The sequence below is a fragment of the Miniopterus schreibersii genome (assembly GCF_964146895.1).
Source record: "Miniopterus schreibersii genome assembly, chromosome: 16".
NCBI lineage: Eukaryota > Metazoa > Chordata > Mammalia > Chiroptera > Miniopteridae > Miniopterus > Miniopterus schreibersii.
Genome location: NC_138116.1, coordinates 1,922,809 through 1,950,710, shown reverse-complemented (window position 1 = coordinate 1,950,710; position 27,902 = coordinate 1,922,809). Strand labels below are relative to the sequence as shown.

The window sequence follows — 27,902 nt, the reverse complement described above, 5'->3', positions numbered from 1 at the left end:
TAGGGCCAGAGGTGTGGAAGCTGCAAGAAACGAGGGACACGCCCCTGTCGAGATGAAGGGACCTGGTAGGCCTGCTACACAGTCTTGCAATGACCCTCAAGTTTCTGCAAAATGCACATTTCCAGGCTCTGCCCTGACCAGGCTGGGGTGGGGGACAGACCCCCTGAGTGCTGCCCACTCAGCGTCTGTGACAGTGCCAAGGCTGGGCCCAGGAGGGAAGCCGTGTCCCACCCCTGCCCGCAGCCCAGGATCGAGGCTGAGCTGCACGGGGCCAGGGCTGGCCGGCGCGGTGTGGGACCGACCTCTCCCTCCAGGACCACAGCCATGTTTAAGGGAAAACGGGGGGGGGGGGGGGGGGGCAGAATGACACTAATTTAGACCCACTTGGATGACTGTTTTATTCATGCTATTTCCAAGAAGGGATGTCAGAGCTGGACCAGTCTACACTCTCGCAGGCTTTTCCATTGGCCAAGGGGTGCCACTGGCCTGCTTACGGGTCCTCAATGTCGAGAAACTCCTGCTTGGGGGGCGCCGCTCCGCGGTACCATGCGCAGGAGCCATCATTTCTCTTGATACAGGCGAAGAACTTGGCCTGGTGCCCGTTGATGCTCTTCTCCGTGACCCAGTCCATCCACAGGCACTCGTCCACGGAGGAGATGTAGCAGGGGATCATGGGACAGCGTGTGATCTAGGAAGAGGGGCATGGAGGACTCAGTCGGGGACAGAGGTGGCTCGGGCAGCTCCAGAGCCCAGCCATGTGCCTGCCAAAGGCAGCCAAGGGCAGTGCGTTGAATGAGTGACCACAAGAGGGCAGCACAGGAGCTGAGTGGGGCTGGAGTGGAATCATCTCCACCATCAGCCTTTCCTAAGTGTCAAGCTCTACACCCCCTCTACACCACTACCCACTGCAGGTGCACCTCAACATTGGGCCATCTAGTCTACCTTCGGGCTGGGCCACCAGGTCTACCTTCAGGCTAGGTCATCTGGTCTACCTTCTAGTTTGTTGACCTGCTCTACCTGCTAGTTTACCCATCTGGTCTACCTACTAGTCTGGCCACCTGGTCTACCTACTACTTTGGCCACCTGGTCTACCTACTAGTTTAGCCACCTGGTCTACCTACTAGTCTGGCCACCTGATCTACCTACTAGTTTAGCCACCTGGTCTACCTACTAGTCTGGCCACCTGGTCTACCTAGTAGTTTGGCCATCTGGTTTACCTACTAGTTTAGTCATCTGGTCTACCTACTAGTTTAGCCACCTGGTTTACCTACTACTTTGGCCACCTGGTCTACCTACTAGTCTGGCCACCTGGTCTACCTAGTAGTTTGGCCATCTGGTCTACCTACTAGTCTGGCCATCTGGTCTACCTACTAGTTTAGCTACCTGGTCTACCTAGTAGTCTGGCCACCTGATCTACCTAGTAGTCTGGCCATCTGGTTTACCTACTAGTTTAGTCATCTGGTCTACCTACTAGTCTGGCCACCTGGTCTACCTACTAGTCTGGCCACCTGGTCTACCTAGTAGTCTGGCCACCTGGTCTACCTACTAGTCTGGCCATCTGGTCTACCTACTAGTTTAGCCATCTGGTCTACCTACTAGTTTAGCCATCTGGTCTACCTACTAGTCTGGCCACCTGGTCTACGTACTAGTTTGGCCACCTGGTCTACCTTCTCTAAGTACAGCAAGGTGACTTTACCTCAGCCCCACCCTCCTGGAAGTAGAGTAACTACAACAAAGGTCTTAAATTTCCTGAAGACAGGCAGGAGTGGAATAAAAAGGGCAGTTTCCTGCTCTCAGGCACACCTGGGCTCAGAGGGGGTCAGCAAACTGCATTTGGGCTGGCCCCAGAGCCCTGTGCTAAGTCAGCACCCTTGTCGGCATCAACAAGCCTGGGAAAGCCGGGGATCAAACTCTGGCATCCACCTGGAGGCAGCAGTGATGAAGGGAAGCCCGGAGGAGTTGGTGACTTACCTTACACTCACAGCCCATCTGGTACCTGTGGTTCAGGCTTTTCTTCTGGGTGGTACTCAGGGTGTCCCAGGGCACAATGAAGTCACAGAGGGTGATGTGCATCTTGCCGTTGCCCTCAGCCTTTCCTGAGGAGAGACAAGGACCACCGGGCTCAGCGCAGGTACAAGCTGTCTGCTTCCTTCTGCCCACCTCCTGCATCCGGGTGCAGCCCAGGCATGTGGAAGTTTAGTTCTCACAGCACTGTGTGTTATGGGCTGAGTCGTGTCCCCCAAATTCATAGGATGAAGCCCTAACCCCCGGCACCTCAGTGTGTGGCTGTATTTGGAGAGAAGGTCTTTAAAGAGGTGAACTGGTTAAAATGAGGTCACTAGGTGGGCTTGGATCCAAACTGACCCGTGTCCTTATGAGGTGATCAGGACAGACACACACAGAGGGATGACCCTGTGAGGACACAGGGAGAGGCCAGCCGTCTACACACCAAGGAGCAGGCCTCTTTTATGTGCATGTGTTGACATAAAAGATCAGGTTGTAGGTAGATTATACTGTTTCCTGCTTTATTGTTTTCAGCAAATTTTTATTCATGAGCTTTCCCTCCATCTGCTGTTGAACTTGGAATTCTGGGTTTTTCAGTACGAAGAGCCAATGCATGGAATTCTATGAAACTGGAAGTCAGCTCCGAACTCCCTTCTTTGGGATGACAAAGCGCTGCTGGTCTCTGGGACCTTAGGTTCCCAACTCATCTCCCTTCCTGCCTTTGCTGAAGAGCTCACGCTGGTGGCGGCCTTGGCTTAAGCCCAGCAGGAGGAAGACAAACGGGTGCACTCCGGCGAATGACAGAGCCTAGCGAGGGCCAGGGAGGTCATTTAAAACTTCATCCCTTCTGCTAGGATGGCACCTTGTCAAGAGACAACAAATACCCAGCAATGAGCACAGGAGCCTGGGGCTGCCCCCTGAGCACCTGCGTGCAAAGCTCCTGTGTTCCCAGCTCAGCGACCTCAGGCACAGCACTGGCCGTGGAGAATCCGCTAATAGAGACGTGCTCAGGGAAGGAACGCATCCCCGTCATGCGGAAATGAAGTCGCCAGGGGACTGTCAGGATCAGCCGGCCTGAGGCTGCGAGCGGGCACAGTGACACCCTGTGTGCTGGGCAGGTTTGCCGGGAGCCCTCTCCCCTAGGCTCTTGCCTGTTTTTAACCACTCCTTAGCTTCGGGGACCCTATTCCTCCTTGTGTCTGTGTGGACTTGTCTGATGTTGATCAGGAAGCAGGGTTACTGCTCTAGCATTTATTCCGAATGCTACTGACTGAAAAGGAGAAGTTTGGGCGGCATTCAACACTTCAAGGAGAGTTATTTGACTTTTCTCCTAGACTTGCAGCCACTTTCTGTGAGCCGAGAGTATCTGAGGCAGGCGCGTAACTGGCAGGTGGCACCTGACTTACTCCCGTACCCCAGTTTCCTCCGCTTTCCGGCCAGAACCGCGCGCTGCAGCCCCACCCCGCCCGCCCGCTCGCTCCTCAGACGGCTGCGCTCGGGCCGAAGGCCGCAGGACCGATACTACATCGCTGACTGACGTCAACGGCCACTTTCTTAGTTCCCTGTCTTTCTTACGCATCTTGCTCTGTAACCACATCAAAAGCACAAAGGCTGTGTCTTAACCCTTCTCCAGCCATGGCTATTTGCACATAGTAGTTGCTCAATAAAAGTTTACCGGTGATGACTTGGGTGCTTGTTCAAACAATCTGTTTCCTTCTCTGTCTTTTTCGGCAGCCTTCCCCTTTGCCCTTTCCACCACCCACGCAAGCTTCCACGGACAGCGGGCAAAGCAGGGCGAGGGGGTGAGATGCAAACTGTATCTTTTCTTTTTTTTTTTTTTAAATAGATCTTTATTGATTTCAGAGAGAGGAAGGGAAAGGGAGAGAGAGAAACATCAATGATGAGAGAGTCATTGATGAGCTGCCTCCTGCAAGCCCCCGACTAGGGATTGAGCCTGCAACCCGGGCATGTGCCCTGACCGGGAATCGAACCCCAATCTCCTGGATCCGAGGTCGATGCTCAACCGCTGAACCACGCCCGGCCGGGCACAAACTACCTTTTCAACGGCCCTAGTTGCCGGGTTAACAGGCACTTTGGAGATCCTGTATATGTGAAGTAGCATCTCGGCGTTAGAAGGAGACCCCCTTTGGGAATAAATCATCAAGACGCTTGGGCACGCTTGATGTGAGCATCTGCTGCAACATTCTACTTCCGTCTGCCTTGGAGAAAAGCAAAGTCTTTCTTGGATACAGAAAAACAGGAATTAAAATCTGTAGCTGAGGGTTGCATGTTTTTCTTTTTTTGGAGGAGAGGGCTGCAGGAGGAAATTACGGGGCCAATTCTGTAAGAGTTCCTGCACGAGTGCCCAACTCATGTGAGTCACCAGCCCGAGGGGCAGGCGGCCCGGGCCGTGTGCTCGCTCCCGGGGCCGCAGCCAGCGCCGGCGGAGTGGCTCGCTGCGCCCCTGCCTCCCGGTGAGCCCGTCCTGACCCCAGGAGAGAAAGATTCAGAATCTGCGCTTCAGGAGTCAACACCGGGTTTAACCCAGAGCTGTCACTGAACCTGGGGGAGAGGTCGCCGATGGGACAGGTTCCTTCGCCGTGGGGCGAGCTGCCAGCATTAGCAGTGCCTCCAGGACCAGTTAGGAAACTGAAATGTGCCCTGTGTCACTTGCTTGCTGGGGGAACAGGCACACGGTTACCGAGTGAATGCATCTTTGAACGTCTTTAATCTTTATAACACGTGGAGCCACACTCTGGATGGTTACAACGTGGGTGCTGCGGTGACCTGCCTAATGAACTCTCTTCTCCTGCGGAGCGGGGACAGTTCAATGGGCACGTGTGATAACCGCACAGGACATGCACCTGCTACAGAGACTGACAGAAATTATTACGTTTTCTGTGTGTGACTCAGCATTTCTTTAGACACAGACGCCCCACTCTTTCAGATAAGGGGCTGAGCAAAACAGATTCTCCTCCCATGTCCCCCAAATGAAATAAAACAAAGCCACCACCAGCAAAATAATCACCACGAGGCTGTGATGCAGGGCCGACTGACCACAAAGGGCCACAGATATAAAAATAAGGTCCCTTTGCTACTAACTGCTCCGGCAGCTCTGCAGTTTGGCCAGACAGCCCCTAGGGGGCGGCGTGAGGAGCCCGAGGGGGCCGTGGGGCGCTCATTTCACAGCGTGGGTCCTCGGGGACCAGCACAAAGGGGCGGCACTGATGTGCTACGGCGACAAGCTCTCTGCGCTACGAGAGTTTCTGTCTCCTTTCTCCTCTCTCCAGATCCTATTTTTCTGATCATAAAAGTAACAGGTGTCATAATTTGCAAAACTGAGCCAAAACAGGAACATAGAGAAAAAGGAGACATAACTGATGACGCTGAGGCGCAGGCTGATTGCCTCCCACTGTCCCGCGCATGCTGAGCGGGCCCCCTCGCCCCTCGGGACGCCCGTGCCTGCGCCGCGCGCACCGGGGGCCCCCCACCCCGCTGCCTCCGCGCCTCTCGTGTCACTGTGGAAACGGGGTCAGGGTGTCAGATCTCGGCACCCTGAATTTTGTCCCCATACCCCCCTCTCCGTTAGCTGTGACTTTTCTTAGAAAAATAGTAGGCGCTGGGAACGGAAAATGGTGCAGCTGCTGTGGGAAGCAGTCTGGCAGGTCCTCCGATGATTAAACAGAGTCACCATATGCCTCGCGACTCCATTCCCAAGTATCCACCCCAGAGAAACGAAAACACACGTCCACGCAGACTCGTGCACAGATGCTCGTAGCAGCACTATTCGCAATCGCCGAAAGGTGGAAGCCACCCCCATGCCCACGATATGATGAATGGGGAGAGTGTGGAGCATCCATTCAGCGAGTATTACCCGGCCACGGGAAGGTGTGAACTTCTGACACCCGCTACAACACACATGAACTTTAGAAACAATGCTGCCGGCCGGCGTGGCTCAGTGGTTGAGCATCGACCCATGAACCAAGGGGTCACCCGTTCGATTCCTGGTCAGAGCCCAGGCCCGGGTTGCGGCCTCGATCCCCAGCAGGGGGTGTGCAGGAGGCAGCTGATCGATGTTTAGTTCTCACATCGACGTTCCTCTCTCTCCCCCTTCCTCTTTCTCTAAAAAATCAACAAAAACTTATGTTTTTTAAAAAAGCATAACACTGAGTGATAGAAGCCAGACACAAAAGATACGTATTATATGATTCCGTAATATAAAGGTCTGGACGAGGGAAATGTGTAGAGTCAGAGCGCAGATCAGTGGCTGCTGAGAGCCGAAGGCGGATGGAGAAAGGGGGCTTGGGGAGGTAAGAGCCTGGGTACAACCTTTCGGGACTGAGGTGATGAGTGCACACCCCTCTCAATACGAAAACCATTGAGTCATACACTGTCAATGGGTGAACTGTACAGTGTGTGAATTATATCTCAATAAAACTGTTAACAAATAGATGCTCTTAAAACATTTAAGATGTTCAGAAATGCCCACAAAAGGTTAAAAAAAAAACCCAACAAAAACTCCCATTGTCCCCAAGGAAAGGAGTCAAAGTCTCGATGGAGCAACAAAGAAACCAGGGAAGCAAGTGCTGGGCATGAGCACTGGGGGGGGGGGGGGGGGGGAAGGACCCAAGGACATATCACAGATGTCTTCCTCCCTCGGCGACCTCCTGGAGGACAGCCAAGGTCAGCCCCTTCCCCCGGCACTAAATCTGGACCCTTGTACCTGCGAGGGTCTCTCCCTCTTCGAAGCCACTAAGCACTGGCTCGCTATTCCACGTGTCCACAAACAAAACCTGTCTTGTCTTCTCCAATTTCTTCTCCTGCACCCCCCCGCCCCCCACACACAGTGGGACCTAGTGTGTGCATCCTGACCAAGAGGGCCCAGGGTCTCTCCTCCTGAGCCCCCAATGCACCAAGCACAGATCTAGGCACTAAGGGGCATCCGCTAAATATGCATGGATTTTTAAATATTCAAAATGGAAAGGAAGAAAGGTACAAATAGCCTAAACAGAAGGAAATCCCCCAAATCGTGGAGACTTGGACTCAGAGTTTATGTATACGACTTGGACTGTGGAATAATATATCCGTTCAGAAGAGTTGTCCTTCCTGTCTCTTCCGAGCAATCCTACCCCCCGAGAGACATCTGGCAAGGTCTGGAGACCCCACAGCTAGGGGGGAGGATGTTATGGCAGTTCGTGGGCACAGCCGGGGGCGCAGCTAAATGTCCTACAATGCACAGCACAGCCCCCACAGCCAAGGATGGTCTGGAGGTTGGGAAACCCGCTCTGAACCCCTGGGGGGCAGCCTGGGGAGCAGCAGCCGAGGGAGGCGGAAATAGTAAAGGGAACTACTTTTATGTAAGACTATAGTGTAAAGAAAGCACACGCAACAATAAACACAATGGGTCCGCCCGGCAATGGAATATTACTCGGCCTAGAAAAGGGAGGGATTCTGACCCAAACTACGACATGGATGGACCTTGAGGACATTATGCTCAGTGACTCGCACCAGACACAGAAGGACAAACCCTGTATGATTCCGCTTAGGTAAGAAACTCAGAGCCGTCAAATCCACAGAGACGGGCACGGGCGGGGAGCTGGCGTTTGAAGGGTGTGGGGTGCCGGGCTGGGAAGATGAAAAGGCTCTGGAGATGATGGGGTGATGGCTGCACAGCAGTGTGAATATGCTTAATGCCCTGGGGCTGTGCACTTAAAAATGGTTCAAGCGGTAAACTTTGTGTTCTGTGTACTTTACCACAATAAAAAATAGCGAGCCAGGTGCACGGGAACATCAGCAGGGTTGCAACAATGTTTCCACTCCCCGCCAAGGCCCAGCCTCGCTGCTCGCGGCACCTTCACAAGCACCCTGCCCTCGCCTCCACCTGACCCCGAGGCCCCTACCGGCGACTTTGTTTCTTCCGGTCAAGTCACACTGGTTCCATTGCGGTAACAGGGGGAACACAGGGGTGGGGTGGGGGTGGGGGTGGAAATGTACCGGGAATTTTCCGCAGGGAGAGGCAGGGCAGCCCCCGATTCCTGAGCAGCCCGCCGCCTCCCAGCGCCCGCCGCGTACGCACCTGCGATGAGATACTCCTTCTTCCCTCCGACGTCCAGCGAGACCCCGCAGATGGCGGAGGAGGGGGCGGTGTAGATGAACTCGATGTCCTTGTCGGGGCCTTTGAACATCTAAGGCGAGGATGAGCGGCGGTGAGCGGAGTGGGCCGCACAGCCTTCCAGTCCCGCTCCCCCGGGGGCGGTCCCACCTGCACCCGTGACCGCCAGCTCGGGAGCTCCTCCAGCCCCACCGGGGGGCCGCGACAGGCGGGGGTGTTCATGGCACTGAAAATGACTCTTGGCCCTGGCTTTAGGGGTGTAGCCTGATGGAAGTGGGTGCAGGGAAAGGGGAGGGCATGTGGGTTCCAGGGCCACACACAAGGAGGCGAACCGGGGTAAAGAATGCGGACACCGCGGGCTTTGTGATCCCACGCAAACCTCGTTGGGACCCGCCGCGGCTGTGGCTAAACCAGGGTTAACAGCATCGGCGCTTTACTTGGTTTGCCTGGTTTTTTGAGAGCTTCATAAGCAAACCCAACTGGGACAAGGTCGTCCCCAACGTCACGATGAAAGAGCTTCACGAGGGCTACGCTCCAGCCCACGCCAAGATAGGTCAGGGCAGCTTCCAGCAGAGCTAAGGGGCGGCCGCGGAGTTCCCGCCCGGCCTTCAAAGCCACTCGGTGAGGTCTGAGAGCGGAGACGCCCCCCTCCCGCTTCACTAATACAGACGCGGGCACCAGAGGCGGGCCCCCATTCAGTGACACCGACGCAATGATTAAGCGTCTCGTTGACCTTCTAACATTTGTTTTCTACTTTTTGTTTTTGGAACAAAATTCAGTATGGGTGACAGAGCTGTCCCTCCCCCAGAGCCCAGAGTTTTCTCCTTGCCTGTAGACCAAGTTAGTTCTGGGCAACAGCAACTTTCCGGATCCTTCCCACCTCCCTGTGGCCCTCCTCCCGCCCTCTGCCTCCCTCTTGAACACGAGCTCCTGCCATGTGCCCCGGGACACCAACAACATCCCCCCAAAAATAACAAACACCCCCCCCAGACGCCTGCCTGGCCCCGCCCACCCGGCGAGTGACCGCCTCAGCCCCGGCCTCACCTTTATCTGCTTGATCTCGTACTCGATCCTCTTGATAGGGTTGCCATAGATGTCGTTCCCGGAGCCCACCTCCTTCTCACTCACCACCTTGGCCCTGATCACTGCAAAACACAAGGACGCAGTCAGCCCGGCCCCCGAGGCTGGGGAAGCGGCAGCGGGGAGGCGGGAGGCGGGAGGCGAGGGGACCCCGGCCCCCAGCAGGGCCTCGGATGCCACACAAGCTAAGCAGTGGGCTCAGAGATGCCACGGAGACGCCCCATGGCTCGGAGCAGAGGCCCCCGTCCCTCTGCCAGGGTCAGGCTGCCGCTGATTCGGACACAGCTCCCCGCGGCTGTCAGTCTCGAGGGCCTCGGGCTTTTTCATTCTCTCCAAGGGGCCCGTCGGGGTGGCTGGGGCAGGAGGTGAGCCCACTGACTGACCCGGGGTCCCGGTCGTGAGTCCGATGCTGAGACGCCCCCCTCCCGCCCTGCACTCCATCCACACAGCCCACCGGTAAACGCCTGCTCAGGCTGAAGGACATGGGTCGTTACCCATCTTACAGAGGCCCCATCAGGTTTAGGTTTGGGGTCTTGAATTCTAAAGATATATCTCACTGCCCCGATCTGTCCCCGGAAAATGTCCTGTGGATGATTCTGTGTAATAACGATCATTTCATCAAGGACGTGTCAAGAAGGTCGGAGCGTTTTAACGGAAAGGGCATTGAGCTGGGCGAGGGGGGGCACACATGGCAGGCCTGAGGGACAGATGTCAAGGAAGGAGGCCAAACAGAAAGATGATCCCAGGCCAGGACTCAGGATGAAGGACGGGTGAAGAAGTCAGGCTGGAAAGGTTCCAGAATGTTCCCCGGGGCCCGCCCGAGGCTGCTTAGGGCCACGCACCACAGGGCTTCCTACTGGCAGTTAAGCCAGGACTCTGTCCCACCCCGTGACCTGCCAGCTCTTGGATCAGCGGCTCATGTTGCCGGTGGGCAGAGCCCTCCCTTTTTCCATTTCGAGGCTTAGCAGCTGCTGCCACAAACTGTCTTAACAGCTTTAAAAGCTTTGCCCTGCAAAAGACGACTGTGCAAGTGTCACATTAGTGCAGATGTGAGGGACATAAGAAATAAGGAACAGATAGCTCCTGGCTCGAAGGAGCTTCCTACCTCCACCCCCAGGCAGGCAGCTTGGATCTCAGGGCCATCTTTTCCCACAGAACAGGGGACTCAGGCATGTGGATCCCCCTGGACCCGTGAAGTGCTAAATCTCGACCTGGTACCGGAGCCCCCCACAGTGGCCCCAGTGCCCGGCCCCAGGCCAAACCCCATTCTTATTTCTTCTGTTGGAGCTGAGTCATGACAGGTCCAGGCCTCAGGTTCCTGTTTCCCAGCCTAAGCCAGGCCCCAACCTGCAAAGCCTAGGAAACACCGGCCAGTGGGCCAACCCGAGAACAGAGGGCTTTCCCCTTGGTAACAGGTTCCTGTTTCCAGTGTCTCCTCGCACCCCCAGCGCCTGATATCTTTTTATAGTCCCGTCGCTTCCAGCTCAAACACCCACCTCGGCTGCCCACTGCCCTCATCTCACACAGGAAATGCTTTGAAACCTGGTGCCAGTCAATGGCTACTTCATCTGCGTCGGGGGACCCCGCTTTGCTGTCCCATCAGTCCATTAATATTCTCCCAAGCCTGGACCTGCCCAGGGGTGTCCCCACCTCTGAACGGGCAACTTTCTTCTGCCCTGAATGCCATCTCCCGCACCCTGCCTGGAGAACTTCTATTCATCCTCCAAGACCCAGCTAAAATCGCCCTTTCTTGTTTTCCTCTGGGAAATGCTGTTCTGTGGTGCATTCCACATCTCCCTTCCATTCTGCTGCAAACATATGGATGCTTGTCTGCGTTTCAGACCATGTAAACAGGGCTGGGGAAAAGCAGAGACCCAAAGAACCTGGGAAGAAATTAAAATCTAGGCCTGGACATGTGTTTACTGAACACCTACTATATGCTGGGCCTGGTGTTTGGCCCTAGGGTGGGGGATCACCTCATGTCCTGCGCTCCCCCAGAAAATGGGCTGCTCTGCTCCACCCCCACCCCCACCCCCCGCCGACTACAGGAACCAGAGGGAGCAGGAGGAGGGAGAGTCTTTATAAAGATACGTGTTCTGCTTTGCTCCCCAAAACGATGGCCTCTTCCCCGGCTGCTCAGATTTTGTTTTCTTCTTTCCCTTCTGCCGTTCGCACAACATCTGGGTTTAAGATCAAGGGTGACACACTGGCTGATGAATTCACTGCCAGATGTCAGCTACTGGAATGCACAACCGTCCACTTAATTCAAAGCACACGCAACCGCAGAGCCCCGCCCCCACCCGGGCCTCGGACACCACATGATGTCACTTCCCCCCGCCAGGAGCCTGCAAAAACAATCCCCGGCACAGCCGCCAGATTTGGGATGGAAAAGAACTGGGCGGGTGGAAAGTCAAGATCACGGACAATGATCCGAAGAATACAGGCTGCATTTAGACTGCGAGAGACAACAGCCACCCGGGGAAAGTCCCGCGGAGGCCAGACCGTCTGCTGCTGTCCCGAGGGGCCGCTGTGCCAGGCCCGGGCTCCCAACCCTGAGGACAGGAAACCTGTGCATGTTAACACGTGACTTGCAGACAGTCTCGGCCCTGTGCCATGCACCCAGCACACTGACTTCTAGCCCCAGGAAAAATCACGCGTTTGCCCAGAAGAGGTGTGAGAATCCCAGGATTTGGAAAAACATCCGTCTCCTGTGAGGTCAAAATCCGGCCCCGGGTCATCTGAGCCTTACCCAGGCCCTGACTCAGACTGGCAAGGGTGGCTCAGCGTCAGCAGCGGGCACCGTCCCTGCCCGGCCCATCTCCTGAAGCCTCAGCTCGGGCCTGGGAGGTCGCTGCCGGCAGGGACAGGGTGCTCTCAGGTCTTGGCCACAGTCCTCTGGAAAATGCCCGGCGGTCCCTCCGATGAGGGGCCCACGTTCCCAGTGCCACTCACTCAGGGCCTTGGATTGGGCAGCACATTTGGCAAAGACCCTGCTGGCCCCAATGAAGAGAAGGGGGGCAGGTCGTTCTGCTGTGACGGGGGTGACTGCCGGCCAAGAGCACAGTGGGCCCTGGTGTGAGAACAGGGGCAGCAACGTGGTCACAGGGCCGCTGGCCACGGAGAAACTGCACTTTTCTTAGATGTGAACGGTGTTCAGTCCCCCGCAGGTCACTTGGTCCATTTCTGTGTCTCTGGGTACAATTACACGACAACCATTTCAGGGGAATTCAGACACGATTTTCCTGCAGACCAAAGCCAGCCCTACTCACTCCAGGCCCGGCGGAGGATCCGGGCTCCCCAGGCGTGCCCCGCTCTGCTGGGGGACTCGAGGGGGGCTGCAGGGTTCCACGCTTTTGTCTTTGCTCCCCAGAAAAGAGTGCCGAGAGTGAAGACATTTCCACCTCCCAACCACACAGCTACCAAAGTCCTGACAAATGCCTGCGACTGGCTCCCACGCTGCCACTTGGGAGGAGGGGGCCCTGCCCCTGGATCAGTGAGGACCCCTACCGGCTCACATGTAACTAAATCATCTCAGGGGGCCTTGGGGGCACAGGGGAGATGGTTTTGCCTCTTTCCAATGGGACTGCATCTGCTTCGTCAGCCGGTGGCCTGGACCTCACCGGCTGGAGGGGCCGCGGACCTAGAAAGGGGGTCGTGCACACAGAGACCTGCACACTGGCTCTGATGCCCAGGTTTCAAGGCCACGTCCCTGAATTGCACAAGGAACGGGGTGTGGTCGAGCAGCCTGGGAGATGTCACTAGCAACGCATGACATCAGCACTGGCTCAGCGCCTGGGAGTCCGAGGGAGTGTCCAGCCCCAGCGGCCCCACCTGGCCCTGCAGCCTCACTGTGTGCCCGGCCCCACACTTTCCCAGGTGCCCTCAGTGGACAGGTCGTGGGGTTTCCCCCAAGCTCTCAGCTGCCTTCCTGGCCACCATGCCTGGCCCCTTTCTGTCAGTGGAGGAACAGACCTCCAAGTCCACTCCTTTTAGGGAAATAGAAAAAAGGGGGCTGTCACTTAGTAATTAAAAACAGCCCTGTGCTGCTGAGGGAACCACGGGTTTCCTGTGTCCCTGCAGCGGCTGAGAGAGGCCACGCCCACCCTCAGGTCCCTGCAAACCTTCCATCCCCAAGAACTGATGGACGTTCCCGGCTCTGGGGCAGGGCTGTGCCTGTCCAGGCTGAGGGAGAGACTTGGCCACTGTGACTCAGGCCAGGGTTAGAAATGCCTGGAACGAAAACTGCTCAAAGCAGATGTGATTGGGGTTGAAGGTGGGGCAGGGAGAGTGATGGGGTGCAGCCCCTGCCCTGGGCCACACTGTCGCAAGCCTGGTACCCAGGGGCCTGCCAGGTCTGCCTAGTGCTGTTCATTCTAGCACACACGTGAGCTGTTGGCCACTGGATGCCCGTCACCATGGAGACCGGCTCTCCCATCTCCATTTCCTGTCCATTTGCTCCCACCCGCACACACACCCTGACCTTGGAGACAGAGGGACAGGTCTCCTCTAAACACCCACTGTGCATGGCCCACTGGCCTCCCTGACCCCCCAGGACCCTGGCATGACCCCGACCCCAGCCCTAAACCCTCCTCCCTGTGGGCCCTATGGGATGTCACGCCACAGGCCTTGGTCGCATTCCCGAAGCTCGGCCCTTCCCATTCACGTGCTGCTGAATCATTTGAAAAAAATGCACCCGACCCTGGGAGGGTTTGCTGAGAACAGTGCGGCTTTGTGGAGGGACTGCAGCTCTCACTTTCTCCGCCAAGACGGAGGAGCAGCCAAGCTGAGCCCTGCAAACCCCAAGCCTGGAGCTGGGGCAGGCGGAGCAGGCAGGGCAGGGAGGGGGCCTGGACAGGCACTGAAAGGTAGCCCAGAGCCCCTTCGACCCCTTCCCACCCGCAGGCTGAGGAGGGGGACCAGAGAGGCCGGGTGGGTGGCTGGGAGCTGAGGGGCCACAGACCAGGGTCCTTCCCCACACTGCTGCCAATGGGCTGTGGCCTCAGGCAGCTTTGTTCCTCTCCAGGCCCCCTCGTTTTCAGGAGCAGACACCCGAGGGCTGGACCCATGGCTTAGGCCTATCAGCAGGAACAGTGCATGGGACTGAGGCCCATGGTCTATGGCTGACCCCAGCCGCTGAGTTTCTCAGTCAGGAGACAGAAATGGGGATGTAAAGGCTGGAATCCCAGTGTCCACCGTGGAGAAACCCACGCAGGCACTGGGTGGCTCATGCCCCATGGCTCTGTGGAGTCCTCACTGGTCAGCCTCGCAGAGAAACACTCCGAGCCATCATATGCGGGCGAATCCAGTCCCCATTTTAGCCCGGGGCAGGGCCGGGGCCGGAGCACCACCTGTACAGGAGGCCGCACTCCCAAGGCACAGGGGGTGAGGCTGGAGCCAGGACGCCATCCGCATCTGGGGGCCTCTTCCTGAACATTGGAAGAACTAATGAAGGTCTGCGAGGGCCCCCGACTTTGAAAATCTTGTCTGCTGGTTATCTCACATTTCTGAGGTCCTGGATGTTATCACACACACTATGGCCGTGCATCTGGCTGGGTAGGGGAAGTACAAGAACCTGCAGAGCAGCACAGAGTGTGGGGTCACATCCCAAAACAATACCCGTGAGCCCAACAAGTGCAGGAGCGGGCCCCACATCCCGGGGTGAACCGCCAGTCCTACTGCTGCCCTGGGGACCCGACCGACACCTCGGGCCTACACCTGCCTGTGGATGGGGACCTTGGCCGCACCCACAGCCAATGCCACTGTTCCCTGCAAACCCCGGGACAAACAGGCGGGAACCTGTCTACCACCAAGGTTGGCCACTGACACCTTCCTGAGTCCCTGTGGTCTGGGGAGAAGCAGGGTTGCAAGGAAGCGACCTGACGAGAAAGGTTTTAGTGAGTGCAGGGTGAGACGGGAACAGGGAAGCTGCCCCCAGATGTGGAAGCAGAAGCCAAAAACCCATGGAAAGCTCTAGAAGACACAGGAGGAAGAAACCCACAGGACAGGGCCTCTCTGAGAGGGACTTCCGAGGGCGAAGGTGCACACAACTGCATGTCGGGGTCATCATTGCCACTAGCACTGCTTGCGGGGAACCCTGTGCCCTTCCAGGCAGCTCTCCAGGGCCCTTCACACCACGGTCCAGCTGTGTCAATGTGACCAAGAGGAGCCAAGGCAGGGGTCTCACAGAGATGGAAGTCACCTGGGACATCTCCACAGGGAATCACTGGAGGCCATTATTTTTGGGGGGGGGGGGAGAGCGGATCCTGGAGGGCTGTTTCATTCCCACGCTACTGGCCTGGACAAAGGAGTGCTCTCCCCCATTTAGCCGTCTGTGGAATAGGTAGGAAAGGGCAGGGTGTGTCTTGTCCTCCTGCCAGGGGTCAGTGTGGGTGGGACTGTCCAGGCAGAGATGAGTCACCCCACAGCGTGTCTCGCTGCCTGTCCCCCACATCTACTTTTAGTTCAAGTGTGGCCAAGAAGGGGCAATCCTCACCTAGAACTCAGGGACCACAAATATAACCTTTGAAATTGGAAACAAAAACATCCCACTCAAAGTCAGGCTCGTCCATTCATTAGACTGCGGCTTCCAGGTGGAGTCGGGAGACCTCATTACTCAATGTTTGGGTCCCTGGTGGCCACAGCGTTAGACCCGGTGATCCCACGACGCCCTCTTAGCCGGAGGCGATCCCGCCTGGCAGGCAGGAGTGGCAGGTGGTCCTGGAGCACTCGAGGCTGAGCACCAGCCAAAAGCCCGCCCCCTCCCCCCCCAAAGGCCATCCTCTAACAGCAGCCCTCCCGCCCCCGCGGGGCCCTGCTTTCTTAACCACGTTGGGCTCAGAGCACATGGCTGGGCCCCTGCGCAGCCCTGCCCCGCGCCGCTCGGAAGCAGGTGCCCGACAGACACCGGGCCTGGAGCAAACACTTTCCCTACGTCAAGCGGGAAAGCCACAGTGGACGCCCACGATGGAAATGTGGGCTGGTGGAAGGTTCCCCACCAAGCTACTGATTTAAAAACAAAAACAAAACCACCTTGTGGGAGGCTGTGACTGCCCCCCACACAGGGGCATGTTTGGGGGCTCGATACTCCTCAGGGAAGCCCAGCTAGGGTTCCTCGGGGACACGCCACACTGGTCAGTCACCCACGTCTCCCTGTGCATCCCACTGCTGCCATCTGTCACCCCACATTTACTCATGACCCTCCACTAGAACCCGAGTCCCGGGCTCTGCGTGGGGCTCACTGTCCATCTCCAGTAACTGGGGCAGTGCCTGCCGCTCAGTATTAGTAAAGGAAAAATAGTGCGAGGGCAACTCAATGCTCTCCATGGCAAAAAAAAAAAAAAGTGAAAATGGGAAGGAGGGGACCTTTCCCACACCTACGTGTCAGCCTGGCGTGTAAACCTTCCAAACGCACTTTGTGACCCCCGGCCTTTTGGACCAAGTGCATTAGGGATGTAGTTCTCTTTTTGGGAACAGGCATGAAACAGAGGAGAAGTTATGATCCTGGGAAGGAGGCTCAGAGAGTCATATGATGACAGGAGGCTGCAGCCAAACGGAGAGATGACACCCACGTGTGACATGGATGAAGTAACTGCTGAGTCCAAGAAAAGCTTCCAGAAGAACACGTATGATATTGCGTTCTTTTTATAAAGTTCAAACACAAGTCAAACTTAACCACACTGTGCTCCGTGTGTGTGTGTGTGTGTGTGTGTCCAGAACCACATCGTGGAATGTGGGGTGACCCCCAAGGTCGGCGGGCACAGAGCCATAGGGGACACCACACAGAGAGGGGAAGTCACACACACAGCTGCTTTTCAGCAAACATTCCAGGTCTCGGTTTGCACGGGGAGCTCCCGGTGCAGTATTTTGTCTACAAAGTATCCATAAGATAACAGAGGCCGTTCATGAACCAATGATGCAAATGGATCCTGAGTGAGGATGCGGGGTCCAACTCAGGGTATCTGAGGTCCTTGGAAGAGAGGGGAGGGGGGAGTCAGGCACCATCTCCTCCACAGGCTAGTCCAGGGGTCAGCTAACTACGGCTAAGGGCCAAGTCCAGCACCGCCCCCCATTTTTGGAAACAAAGTCTTATTGGAACTCAGCCCCGCCCATGCATCGATACATTGTCTACCGGGGTGTGTAGCCTGCAAAGTCTAAACTATTTCCTATCTGGCTTATTGCAGAAAAAGTTTGTCCCCTCTGTCCCAGTCCCTAAGGATGCAGTTGGCAGATAAAACTCCACCCAGTGTGGGGTCTCCGTGGCTGCTGAGTCAGAGGTAAAGCTGGGGGGTGGAAAATGACCAGACACCCAGGTCCCCCCACCACTGGCAGCCCCACCTACTAGGATAAGTGGCTGGGACCATGTGCCTCTCTGTCTCTCTCCCTTTTTCTCTCCCCCCCTTTCTCTCTCCCCCCCTCCTCTGGCCCTCCCCCCCCTTATTAACATTAGGCACAAGAATGTTACCAAATGATGTGCTATCGAATGATTTTGGTTTCCTTGGTTTGAAAGACAGAGAGGTGTTAGTTCAATCTCTCCATTAACCTCCCCCAGGGGCTAAGTGACAGGCGATGCGTCTTTTGAAGCTGTGCCCGTCTGACCTCGGATGCCCCGGGAGTCCAGTGCTGAATTTACCTGGACTTCCCGTCTGCACTGTGGCTCCGGGACACGCCTCTGCGGGCCCGGCCAGACCCGCCACGGCCGCCACACGGGTTCCTGTTTCCGAGCCGAGGAGCCCTCCCCAGCGGGACCCTGTTCTAAAGGCAGGACGAAGGAATGATCGAGGGGCCCGAGCCGCAAACACAGGTCTCACAGACTCAGGTCCCGGTCCGGGCTTCACGCCATGCGACCGGTGCTGTATTTACCGCGGTGGGACTCGCACTTTTAACACATCACCTCTGAAACTCTCGCAAGCGTTTCCTGGCTTCTTCAAGAAACTGCTGGTGCAACTTGCCCTGATCTAAAATCTGCTGTTGAATGTCACGGATCTTCTGGCCGCCGTCGTCGTCGTCTTCATAGTCGCTGCTGCTGGAGGGCGGGGGGGAGGCGGGCCTACACCCATATCCACCGTCCTTCCCCGGGTCCCGAGGGGAGGAAGCCTCGGCACGCGCTGGGCGAGCTCTCGTCTGCTCCCCCCTCTCATCTTGACCCGTCAGGCCGAGGGCTTCCAAGCTCACCTTTGGGGGTTCAAGCAATTCCAGCTGCGTTTGTCTTCTCTGCTCCATGTCCTGCTTCAGCCTTGAAGCCACCGAGCCGGCTCTGTCCGCCTGTCCCTGCGGGTGAAGCCGCAGTGAGAGCGTGTCCAGTCTGGGCAGTTCCTGCCTGGATTTCGCGCTGGACCAGCTCGTGCTCTCCTCGCTGATCAGTGTTCCTATCTCAGTAGATGACAGGTTCCCCTTGTCCTTAAGAGGGGGCTCGAGCATCCCCCGATACTTCTGGTCCTCGAGCTTGCTCAGCAGCTTCTGCAGGTTGCTTCTGGGCGCCGCGTGGTGGGCGTGCTCCTGGGCTGCACGCGTGGCCTCCCTGTCAGGCACCAGCTCCGTGTCCGAGGCCGCCAGTGTCTTCTCCGTCCAGGTCTCACTGTGGTGTCCACGTGCCTCTGAGAAGCCCTGTCCTTCCTTGGGGTCTGCACCCACCCCCGTCAGGGACTGAAGGTGCAGCCTCAGGTGTCGTTGCAGCTTTCTGTGTGTGTTAAACAACTTCTCGAAGGCCAGCTCCAGCTCCTTCCTACACTTGCTCTTTTCCCAGCGCTGGCCCGGGGGCGAGGCTCTCCCTCCTCGGGTCGAGCCCACTGGCTGCAGCGGCTCCCGACTGTCCACCCGGCCATCGGGAATTGGACGCAGACAGTTGTTCCGGCCTGGAACCAGATGAGCCGTCCAACCCACTGTCCTTCTCCTGCCCCGGGAGAGGTCTCTCTCCCTTTCCCTGGAGACCGAGGTCCCCCCTGTAGCAGCCAAGAGCTTTCTTGTGTCCAGGCCTCCGTTCGCCCAAGGGTCAGCAGGACAGCGGCCACCGCCAGTCTTCCTTGAAGGCCCCTGTTTCCCTTTATTCTTCTCTGGGGGACCCAGGGGAGGGGCAGGATGTGGCTGGCCCGTGGCTTTGAAAGCCCCCTTCCTCTCCGCGCCCGCCACTGTCCTCCGGGCCTTGGTGCACCAGGGCTGCAGTCTGCCCGGGTCTTCTTGGCGACGCTTCTCTCCTCTGACAGCCGCTCTCTGATTCTCCCAGCCCCAGGGCCACCAGCTTGCTGCCCCTCGCCAGGCCGGCCCCTCCAAGTCAGGTTCAGGCTCCCTGGCCCATCCTCCCCCCGCCCCTAACAGATGTGCTAAGCTCGGCCGCTCCCATCCTCGGGGGTGCTGGTGAGGGGCCTCCTGCCACTCGGGCCTCGGTCCCGCACCCCAGTGCGGGGGCTGCAGGCTTTTCCGCTGCCTGAGGTCCCGTCTTCTCTGCGCCGCGAAGTCTCCTCTCTCTCGGACTTGGAGCGGTTTGTGTCTCTGCCTCGAAAGGCAGGTGTCCTCGTCGGGGTCGGAGCTCAGGCGAGCGGCTCTCTCCGAGCCCCTTTTCATGGTGGAGACCTTGGCAGACGTGGCATCTGAGGGACGCTGGTGGGAGCCACGGGACAAGGGGCCACAGCTGTTCCACGTCAAGCCTGTGCGGGCGGGAGGACACACGCCACCGCCCGGGACGCGAGCAAGGCCCTGGGGATAAGGCACACGGGCTCTGAATGAGGGGACAGACTCAGACGCGTCCCTGCCACTCTCTCCCTCCACCCCCATCCCCCAGGGCCTGTCCTCTGTCTTCACACCTTCAACAAGATCCTGACATTTGTGTCACAGCTGGAGGCAGCTGCTACTGTCATCTCGAGGGGGGAGGCCAGGGATGCTTCTAAACATCCCGCAAAGCACAGGATGGCCGCGTAGTGCTGAGGTCAGGCTGGAGGAGCCTGGTAGGCAGGGGCTGTGCGGGGCGTGGAAAACTGCAGGGGGAGGCGTGTGGAGGGAGGCATGTGCGTTCATACTGGGTACTAAAATCCAATGCAACCCAATCGGAGAGGAGACTAAACTGGAGCTACTCCTGTTTTCATGATTCCCTGCTCTTTCCTTGTGTGACTCTTGGGCATGAGGAAGGGACCAGGGCTCAGGCCCGCCCAGGAGAGGAGGTGCCTTCACCAGAGCGTGGAGTCACATCTGTGTGCACCGGGCCTGAGGTCAAAGACGGCCAGCCTATGGGTTGAGTGGCTCCCTGCACAACTGCAGCCTGCAGGGGGCGCCCCTCAGCTGCCCCCCCCCCCCCCCCAAGCTCTCATTTGGTCTGTGTGGAGCCAGGCTGAGCTGCAGGAGCCGAATCCTGGCGGCCCCGCTATGTAAAATGCAGCTCTGCTCCGGGTACTTTTTTACAGTCACCTTTGAGGTGAGGAGCCATTATCACCCTGGGTTCACAGGTGGGGAAACTGAGGCAGGGAGTGATGAAGAACTGGGACCTGGATCACACAGCTAGCAGGTGAAAGAAACAGGCCTCTGCCACTTGGGTCAACAGCAGGGACTGTGACCAACCTCAGCTGGTCTTGCTGACGCCAGCTTTTGGTAAATTTGACCATTCAGAATAGTGGCTAATAATATATTCTACCAGGCTGCCCGCCGCCATGATGGACGAGAGGAGGAGAGAAGGTGGGCTCGCTGAACACGATAACTGAGATTTCTGACAAAGGTGCCAAGGCAACCGACTGGGGGGGAAGCATGGGGTTAATCCCCCCTCCCAACAAATGGTGCTGGGACTGTTGGCTCTCCACATGGGAAAAAGGTGAATTCAGGCCCTCATCTCACCATAGACAAAATTACACTCCTTACATAAAAGTGAACTAAACTACGATTGGAGGCCTTCATACGTGGTCTAAGACGACAGATGCCAAGAAGAAAACAGAAGCGTATCTTCATGACCTTGGGTTAGGCAAAGGTTTCTTAGATACACCACCAAAAACACCCACAATGAACTGATAAACTGGGCATCGTCGAAATGAAAAACCTTCGCGTTTCAAAAGTCATCACTAACAAGCAGAACACAAGGCACAAACTGGGAGGAAATATCACAAGCCATACATCCAACAAAAGACCTGAATCCATAATATATAAACAACTATGACTCAGCTGGCAGACAAGCAGCCCCACTTAAAAACGGGCAAAAGATGGAAATAGACCTTCCGCGAGGAAGATTTATGCTCGGCTGACAAGCCACACAAAGATGTTCAGGGTCAAGAGTCATTAGGGAAATGCAACCTGGAGCTACAGTGAGATGTGACTGCCCCCCCCCCCCCCACTGGGACAGCTACCATGGAAGAGACGGAGGGTGTCGGCGAGGATGTGGCTGGAAGTCAGAGCTGGGAGCCAGGACTCGGTCTTGGGCTGAGCTTGTCCTTACCTGACCTCTGGCCTCCCAGGACTGAGAGGAGCGATGAGAGGGGCCCTGGCGCCTTCTGTGTGCATCAACCTGTGTGCACCTGAACGGGCACCCGCCCCTTTCCATTCAAGTGTTTTACCTGGATAGCGACAGGCAAGACCCAGCACAGTGTTTCCGAATCTTATGAAAAGCCGGGCTCTGACTCGGCAGGCCCAGGGGATGTGACGCTGCCGGTCCCTGGACCACGCTGCGAGCAGCGAAGCCCTGGAAACGGTCTCTACTCTGTATCGGTGTCCTGATGTGTCCCTCCTTTGCCGGGTTCCTCCCCCAGCAGCTGAGCTCCCCGCGTCTCTCCTGAGCTCCTCCAAGAGCCTCCCAATCAGGCCCTGCCACGCCCACACCTGACCTCTCCTCCAGCACCGAGGTGACAGCCACTGCTCTAGCTCAGCTGCGTGACATCAGCAGCTACACTAGCTAGTTTCCAACCCTGTCTGCAGGCCACCTGCACCACTGTCACCTGTGCTGCTACTTAAAATGCAGATCCCAGGGCCCTGGCCCAGACAGATCCTATATTCCAGCCTCTGTGGAAGGAACCCAGAAATGTGCTCCGTTAACCTTCTCCCCACATGGGGCCATCTCTGGCCTACAGGCTTGGGGACAGTCCTGCAGGTCACGGGTTGACACCCCTTTCCCAGCTGGACATGCTGCCAAGTTCCTTGCCATCCACGTGCCCACACTCGGGCCCAGAGCCAGAGCTGCACTCACCCGGTTCCTCTTCCTCAAATGGACACCCTTCCTCCTCCCTTCCCGCAAGTCCCCCCCAGGTCCAGTTCCTCCTTCCTCCACTCACGTCCCCTGACCTCCACGGCAACAGGGAAGCTGCTGGGGCCTCGGCCCAGAGGCCCACAGACTCAGCGCCTGGGTGACTCAGGTTGTTTTTGTTTTTTTTCTTTGAAACATAAAAATAGATGTAAAAGGGCTCCCATTAGCTGGCGTGGCCACGGAGAGCACATTTCCATATAATTAAAATTTCCTTTTGTATGCAAACTTCATCACTTGTCTTGAGAGATCAGAGAACAGACAGAATTGCACCTTCTTGGGAAAACTCTGCATTATCTTTGGAACTATAATACAGGGGACTGCTAAAGGTTTTTAAGATGTGGGGGGGGGAAGTCCATATAGGACAGAGTCCCTCGAAGCCACATGACCCCAGAATATAATTTGGGTTATTTAGGTCAACTTTTCATAGCTTCCTGTGTCCTCCAGGGTTGTGCTTTCTGTGGGCCGTCTGGCACCCTGTCCCATTCCCATTCGGCTCCCAAACCGCCCTGGGCCAGCACCCGCACGAAGCAGCCTGTTGAAACCGCGTGAGTCAGAGTGAACGGAGTCCGGGCCCCGATGGCTCCTCACCGAGCCAAGTCCCAAAGTGTGGACTCAAAGCTTATCAATTCCGGAGGCGACCCCCACAGCACACGACTACCCCCGGGGAGCCAGGCACCAGCCCACGTGGTGCTGGAGAGCAAACCTCCAGCTCGGGCTGTTAACAGGCCGACACCTGCTGGATCAGACAAGACCAAGGCAATGCGAACACACCTACGACTCACAGGGGGCCCCTGGACCCACTGAGCAAGCGCAAAGCAGGGGCTGCAGGTCCAAAGAAGCGAGGACATTAGATGGCCAGGGCGGAGGAGCCAGGAGTCGGCAGAGACGCGTGACCACCAAAGAGCCAATGCGGTCCCCACCTGTGCTGAACAAGAAACACCTAGAACAAGAGCACAATGGTCCGGTCCAGCCGAGCCCGCGCTGGTCAGACCTCACTGGATGTCCCTGGCCCTGGTGTGAAAGGGACACAAGGGAGAGGACTGCCAACGTCCGGGAGCACCCACCACTTCCCACCCCCCCGGGGGGAAATAACACGTCCCGGGAAGCGCTGAACCAGGCTCACAGGGAGGCTCAGGAACGGTCTGAGACAAGGGACGGATCCCACACGCAAGGGGCTGACAGACGCGTGTCTAGAGAACTTCAGAAAGGGAAGAGATGCCGGTGTCTAGCAACACCCAATTAGACGTCGCCGCTGTCGTAAGAGGAAAGTTTCAAGATCAAAATGTTTAGAAATTAACCTGATAAGAAACGTATACCAAAGAACTACAACTTCACTAAGGGAGGGGGAAACCTGGACAGTACAAGCCGTGTCTCCGCAGACGGGAACCGGAAAAGGCCAAGAGGTAAGGACGGGAGCGGGGGCCACAGCCTCAGCATTCAGGACAAAGATGAAAAAAGAGAAAAACCCGTCACAGGAAGAAAAGTCCTAGGGAACCAAGAAAGCTTCAAGCAGGGATTGCAGGGGGTAGAAAAGTCTAGAACCGCACACCGGGATGGTTAAGAGTATCACCTAACTGTACGACCTAGGGTAAGCTTCTTCACTCTGGGAGCCTCAGTTTGCTCATCTGTAAAACGGGAACAATAGCAACATCCATCTATATAGATGCTTATAGATGCCAGCACTCATCACCATTAGAAACACCCCAATGCCTGGCAAGCCGTTTGAGGAGAGGGTGGTACTTACTGTGCGTGTCTCCAGATGACTGAGCTAGACCACCGGGAACACATTAGAGACGCAGGAATTGGCTGGATGGAAAGAAGCACTTTCTACAGGGCTGTGTTGAAATCATTGGGCTAACTTGAAAGGTACTGAGACACCCATCGCTGGAGGCATCCAAGCCAAGCTCAGATAAAACAAACATCAGAAACATTTTAAAACTCCTTTTCTCTGAATTCTAGCCTCTAAAAAGACACGCGGTGACACCCAGCGTGCGTGCTGCCGGGTCTCCGCTTCCCGCTACTTCCTGACTCTCAGCTACGCTCCGGAGTGGCGGGCGGTTCCCAACGCCGGCTGGGTTTGGATGGGCTGCATCAGAGTCGCCTGAGTGGGGGTGGTCATGGCAGGACTCGAGTCCCAGCCAGGCCCCTGAGCAGGTTTCTCACCCATATCCTGGGGTGGGGCTTGTAAATCTGTCTGTTTAACCATCTCCTGATGCACAGACAGGACTGGGACAGCTCTAGAAAGCTGAGGTGGCTGGGCAGTCAGCCTTGGGGGACAAGCTCGGGCTCACCTCATTTCCCTCATCGCCTGGACCAGCCTCACAGAGATACACATGAGGCACAGGGTCTCCCACACTTACGGGAGACATCTGGCTACTGGGTGGGTGCTTACAGCTGATCCAACTGGCGGATGATCCTAAATGTCTCTCTGACCTTACAGATTCCAGGTCCCCCAGCCTGGGCCAGGGGTCTCACTATTGCCAGCTGTGTTGCTTCAGGATGGCCTCTCCCTCACTCTCCACATTCATCCCCGACCCCATCCCACCATCCTTCCAGATCAAAGTGTGTCCGGAGGGCCCCAGGGTACCGGGACTTGCAATTCAGCCTCTGGACCTGAGGCCTGGAGGCCCTGATCAGCCCACTTCCTAAGGGTCTCCTACGAGCCTCACCCAACAGCTGGGCACAGAAAGAACCGCTCCCCACAACAGATTGGTGGACACAAGAACCGCAGCCCTGGCTGGTCTGCATGGGCCCTCGGGGGCCCGCTGACCCAGCTCGGCGGGGACTGCAGCTCTCCACCTCCACCGGCAGCCAGCGTCTGCCCAGCTGGTGAACTGCGACAGGCCGCTGCCATGGCAACGGCAGAGCTGCTGTGCTGTGACATCAGAGGAGGGGTGAAGTCAGGGACAGTGACGAGCCAGCCAGAGGGGGAGCTGAGCACCTGTCAGGACACCTGTTGCGGGTCCACCAGTCATAAGGATTTGGCTCAAACGGCTGGGGCGCTGGCCAACATAGGGGCACCGTGAAGGTCCCCGGCATGCACAGGCCCTTAGTGTCTACGGAGGGCCTGGCAGCGAGAAAGTCTGCCCTCCCTCAGCCGGGCAGCAGGTGACGGCGCTTCTCAACCTCACCGGGTTGTCACTCTTCTGAGCTGTCGCATTTCAAGGTCAGGGCTCCCTGACAACGCTTGCCACCCCTTCTCCTGCAGGGAGAGCAGCTGTCCCCACTCAGGTCTCAAACATATTTCTCCTCCAGACGCCACTGTCGAGCTGAGCCAACGGGAGGCAGAAGACAAGGAATCCTGGCCCGGGCCTCCCTTTGTCACCCACCTGCCCATACAAAATAAGAAACACACCTAACCTTGTGTCTAGGTCTTGGGTACCCACCCTCTGGCAAGGGACAAGTTCTGGGGGTGGGGTAACCTGGCAGTCAGAAACTATAGCTTGTTGGGGCCTCTGATGACCTTCCAGATGTCCCATCCTCTCCAGGTCGCTCAGGATTGAAGACAGTGTCAGGCCGCTTCCTCATCCTGTCCTTGGTTAAGACCCGGCTGTGGAAGTGCTTTCTCCCAGGGCCTCTGACTGTGACCAGCGGGGCCTCGGAGAGCCAGCTGCAGTGCCACGTGCTTCGCCGAGTCTGTGGGGTGCCCGGGCCTGGCGGGGCTGCCAGGAGAGCTCTCTCTCAGCCACTGTGCTCACGGCTCCAGAGCCCAGAAACGGTGGGCACAGTCGCCGCACCACTGGGGTCAGTTTGGAAAAGGGATCACAGGCATCACTTCTCGGGCCACCCTGCTCTGGTCTGTGTGGCAGCTAAAACTCGACGGCTGGAGCCGAGCAGCAGCTGTGGACATTGCATCATGAGCGAGCTCGGCCGGGACCCAGCAAAACCTTGTTTACGGCGGGATCTGGCTGCAGGCGGGGTGTCCGCCCAGCCCCGAAGGGCCAGCAGGGTGCAGGAGGCTGAGGCCACCGCGTGCCTCCCGCTGTGAGGCTCTGGGAAAGACGCATCCCGGCCTCGAGGGAACAGGCGGAAAGGCACCTCCTGAGTCTTATCTCAAACACGCCGGACAGACCCAGCTCACAGGCCGTCCTCCGCACGTTGCAAAACCAGCAGCGGTGAGGTTGCATCACTGTGACTGCGCCAAAAACCACGGAACTGGGCACGGAAACCGTGACCCGCACGGCACGTGATACCTCAACAGAGCTGAGAAAATGCACAGCCCGTCTCCCCAAATAAGCTTCCACCCGTCTCCCCCTTCCCATCCCAGATGCCTTAAAAACAATTACAGAGCCAACATGTTCATCACAGAAACGCTAGAAAATGCAGACAGGCCGAAGTCGAGAAAATCACCCTTGATCCCACCCACCGCCTAGAGTTCTGACAGACACCCTCCCAGACTTCCTCTGTCCGTGCACTGAAATTCGGGCACAGCTCTTCTTGTCATGAGATAAAGATACATAAACCAAAAAAAGAAAGGCCAGGGAGCTGTCGCCATAAAAACCAGACCAGGGTCATGTCTAAGAAAAGGGGGGGCTGGGGCCAGGAGAGGTAACAGAGTTTGGGAGGGGCAGCCATGTTCCGCTGCCCGACCTGGGTGCTCGCCTGCCAACTTTTTCCTGGAGCGTTCACGTAAGGGTTGTGCATTTTTAAAAATGCCATGTCAGCCCTGTGACTCAGTCCAGGCAAGAGACCACGTCGAGGATGGAAGCATTCAGACGGAGCCTGGGCTTTTTCAGTGAATCCACTCCGAACATTTTCTAGGTCACAAACAGGGATCCACACACTGCCTAAAATGACTGCTTGATGTTCTGCTGTCAGGATACAGCTTAATTTATTCAGCTCACCTCCGACTGATGGGAAAACCTCATGAACAAGGCCAGCCCTCGGGAATTTCCCTCCCCACCCCCATGGCCCTCCACCCTTCGCCCGTCCAAGCCCCTCCCCAGAGGCAACCCTCACACCCCTTCTCATTTTAAAACAGCCCTCTTACTCTATTTGCCAACACTGTGACCCTGAGCAAGTTTTATCCGGGCCTCGGTGTGATCATCTGTAAAATGAGGATAGTGAAGAATCACCCGAGTTAACACCAGGAATGTGCAGAACGCAGTCCCAGCACCAGGCACTGAACGAGGACAGGCAGGGTCGCTGTCATTACTGTCGGCATCGTTTTCCCCTCACGGGACCATCATAATGTCTCTTCTAGGCCCCCCTCCCATACCTGGGCTGCTTCTTGGCCTCCTCCTGGGAGGCACCCAGACCCGGCTTGTGTCTCTCTGAGCCCCCCTATCTGTGGGATAACCAGAGGCCCCCGGGTTGGGTGAAGAGCACACGCCCAGCACGGGGTCTAACACAGAAAGAGGTGATGCCTCCCCAGCCTTGAGAGCCTCCTTGCTGCCCCCACACTTCTGACACCCTCTGGCACTCAACAGAAGCCTGGACGAGCACCCTGGACACCTACCCATGAGCTTACAGTTACATGCAACAGAACAGCCATCTCTG

The 27,902-nt window shown here is 57.0% G+C and overlaps 1 protein-coding gene across 1 annotated transcript in view; it reads right to left on the bottom strand.

Moving 5' to 3' along the window:
* Window positions 1-384: 384 nt before the first annotated feature.
* The window catches only part of TIMP2 (TIMP metallopeptidase inhibitor 2), a 32,706-nt gene continuing 5,188 nt past the window's right edge, over window positions 385-27,902 (bottom strand). Inside the window, exons 2-5 of the mRNA XM_081161197.1 lie at window positions 9,161-9,261; window positions 8,081-8,189; window positions 1,972-2,096; window positions 385-688 (exon numbers count right to left, since the gene is read on the bottom strand). Coding sequence (XP_081017323.1) covers window positions 491-688; window positions 1,972-2,096; window positions 8,081-8,189; window positions 9,161-9,261 — 533 coding nt within the window. The 3' untranslated portion in view covers window positions 385-490. The remainder of the gene's footprint in view (window positions 689-1,971; window positions 2,097-8,080; window positions 8,190-9,160; window positions 9,262-27,902) is intronic.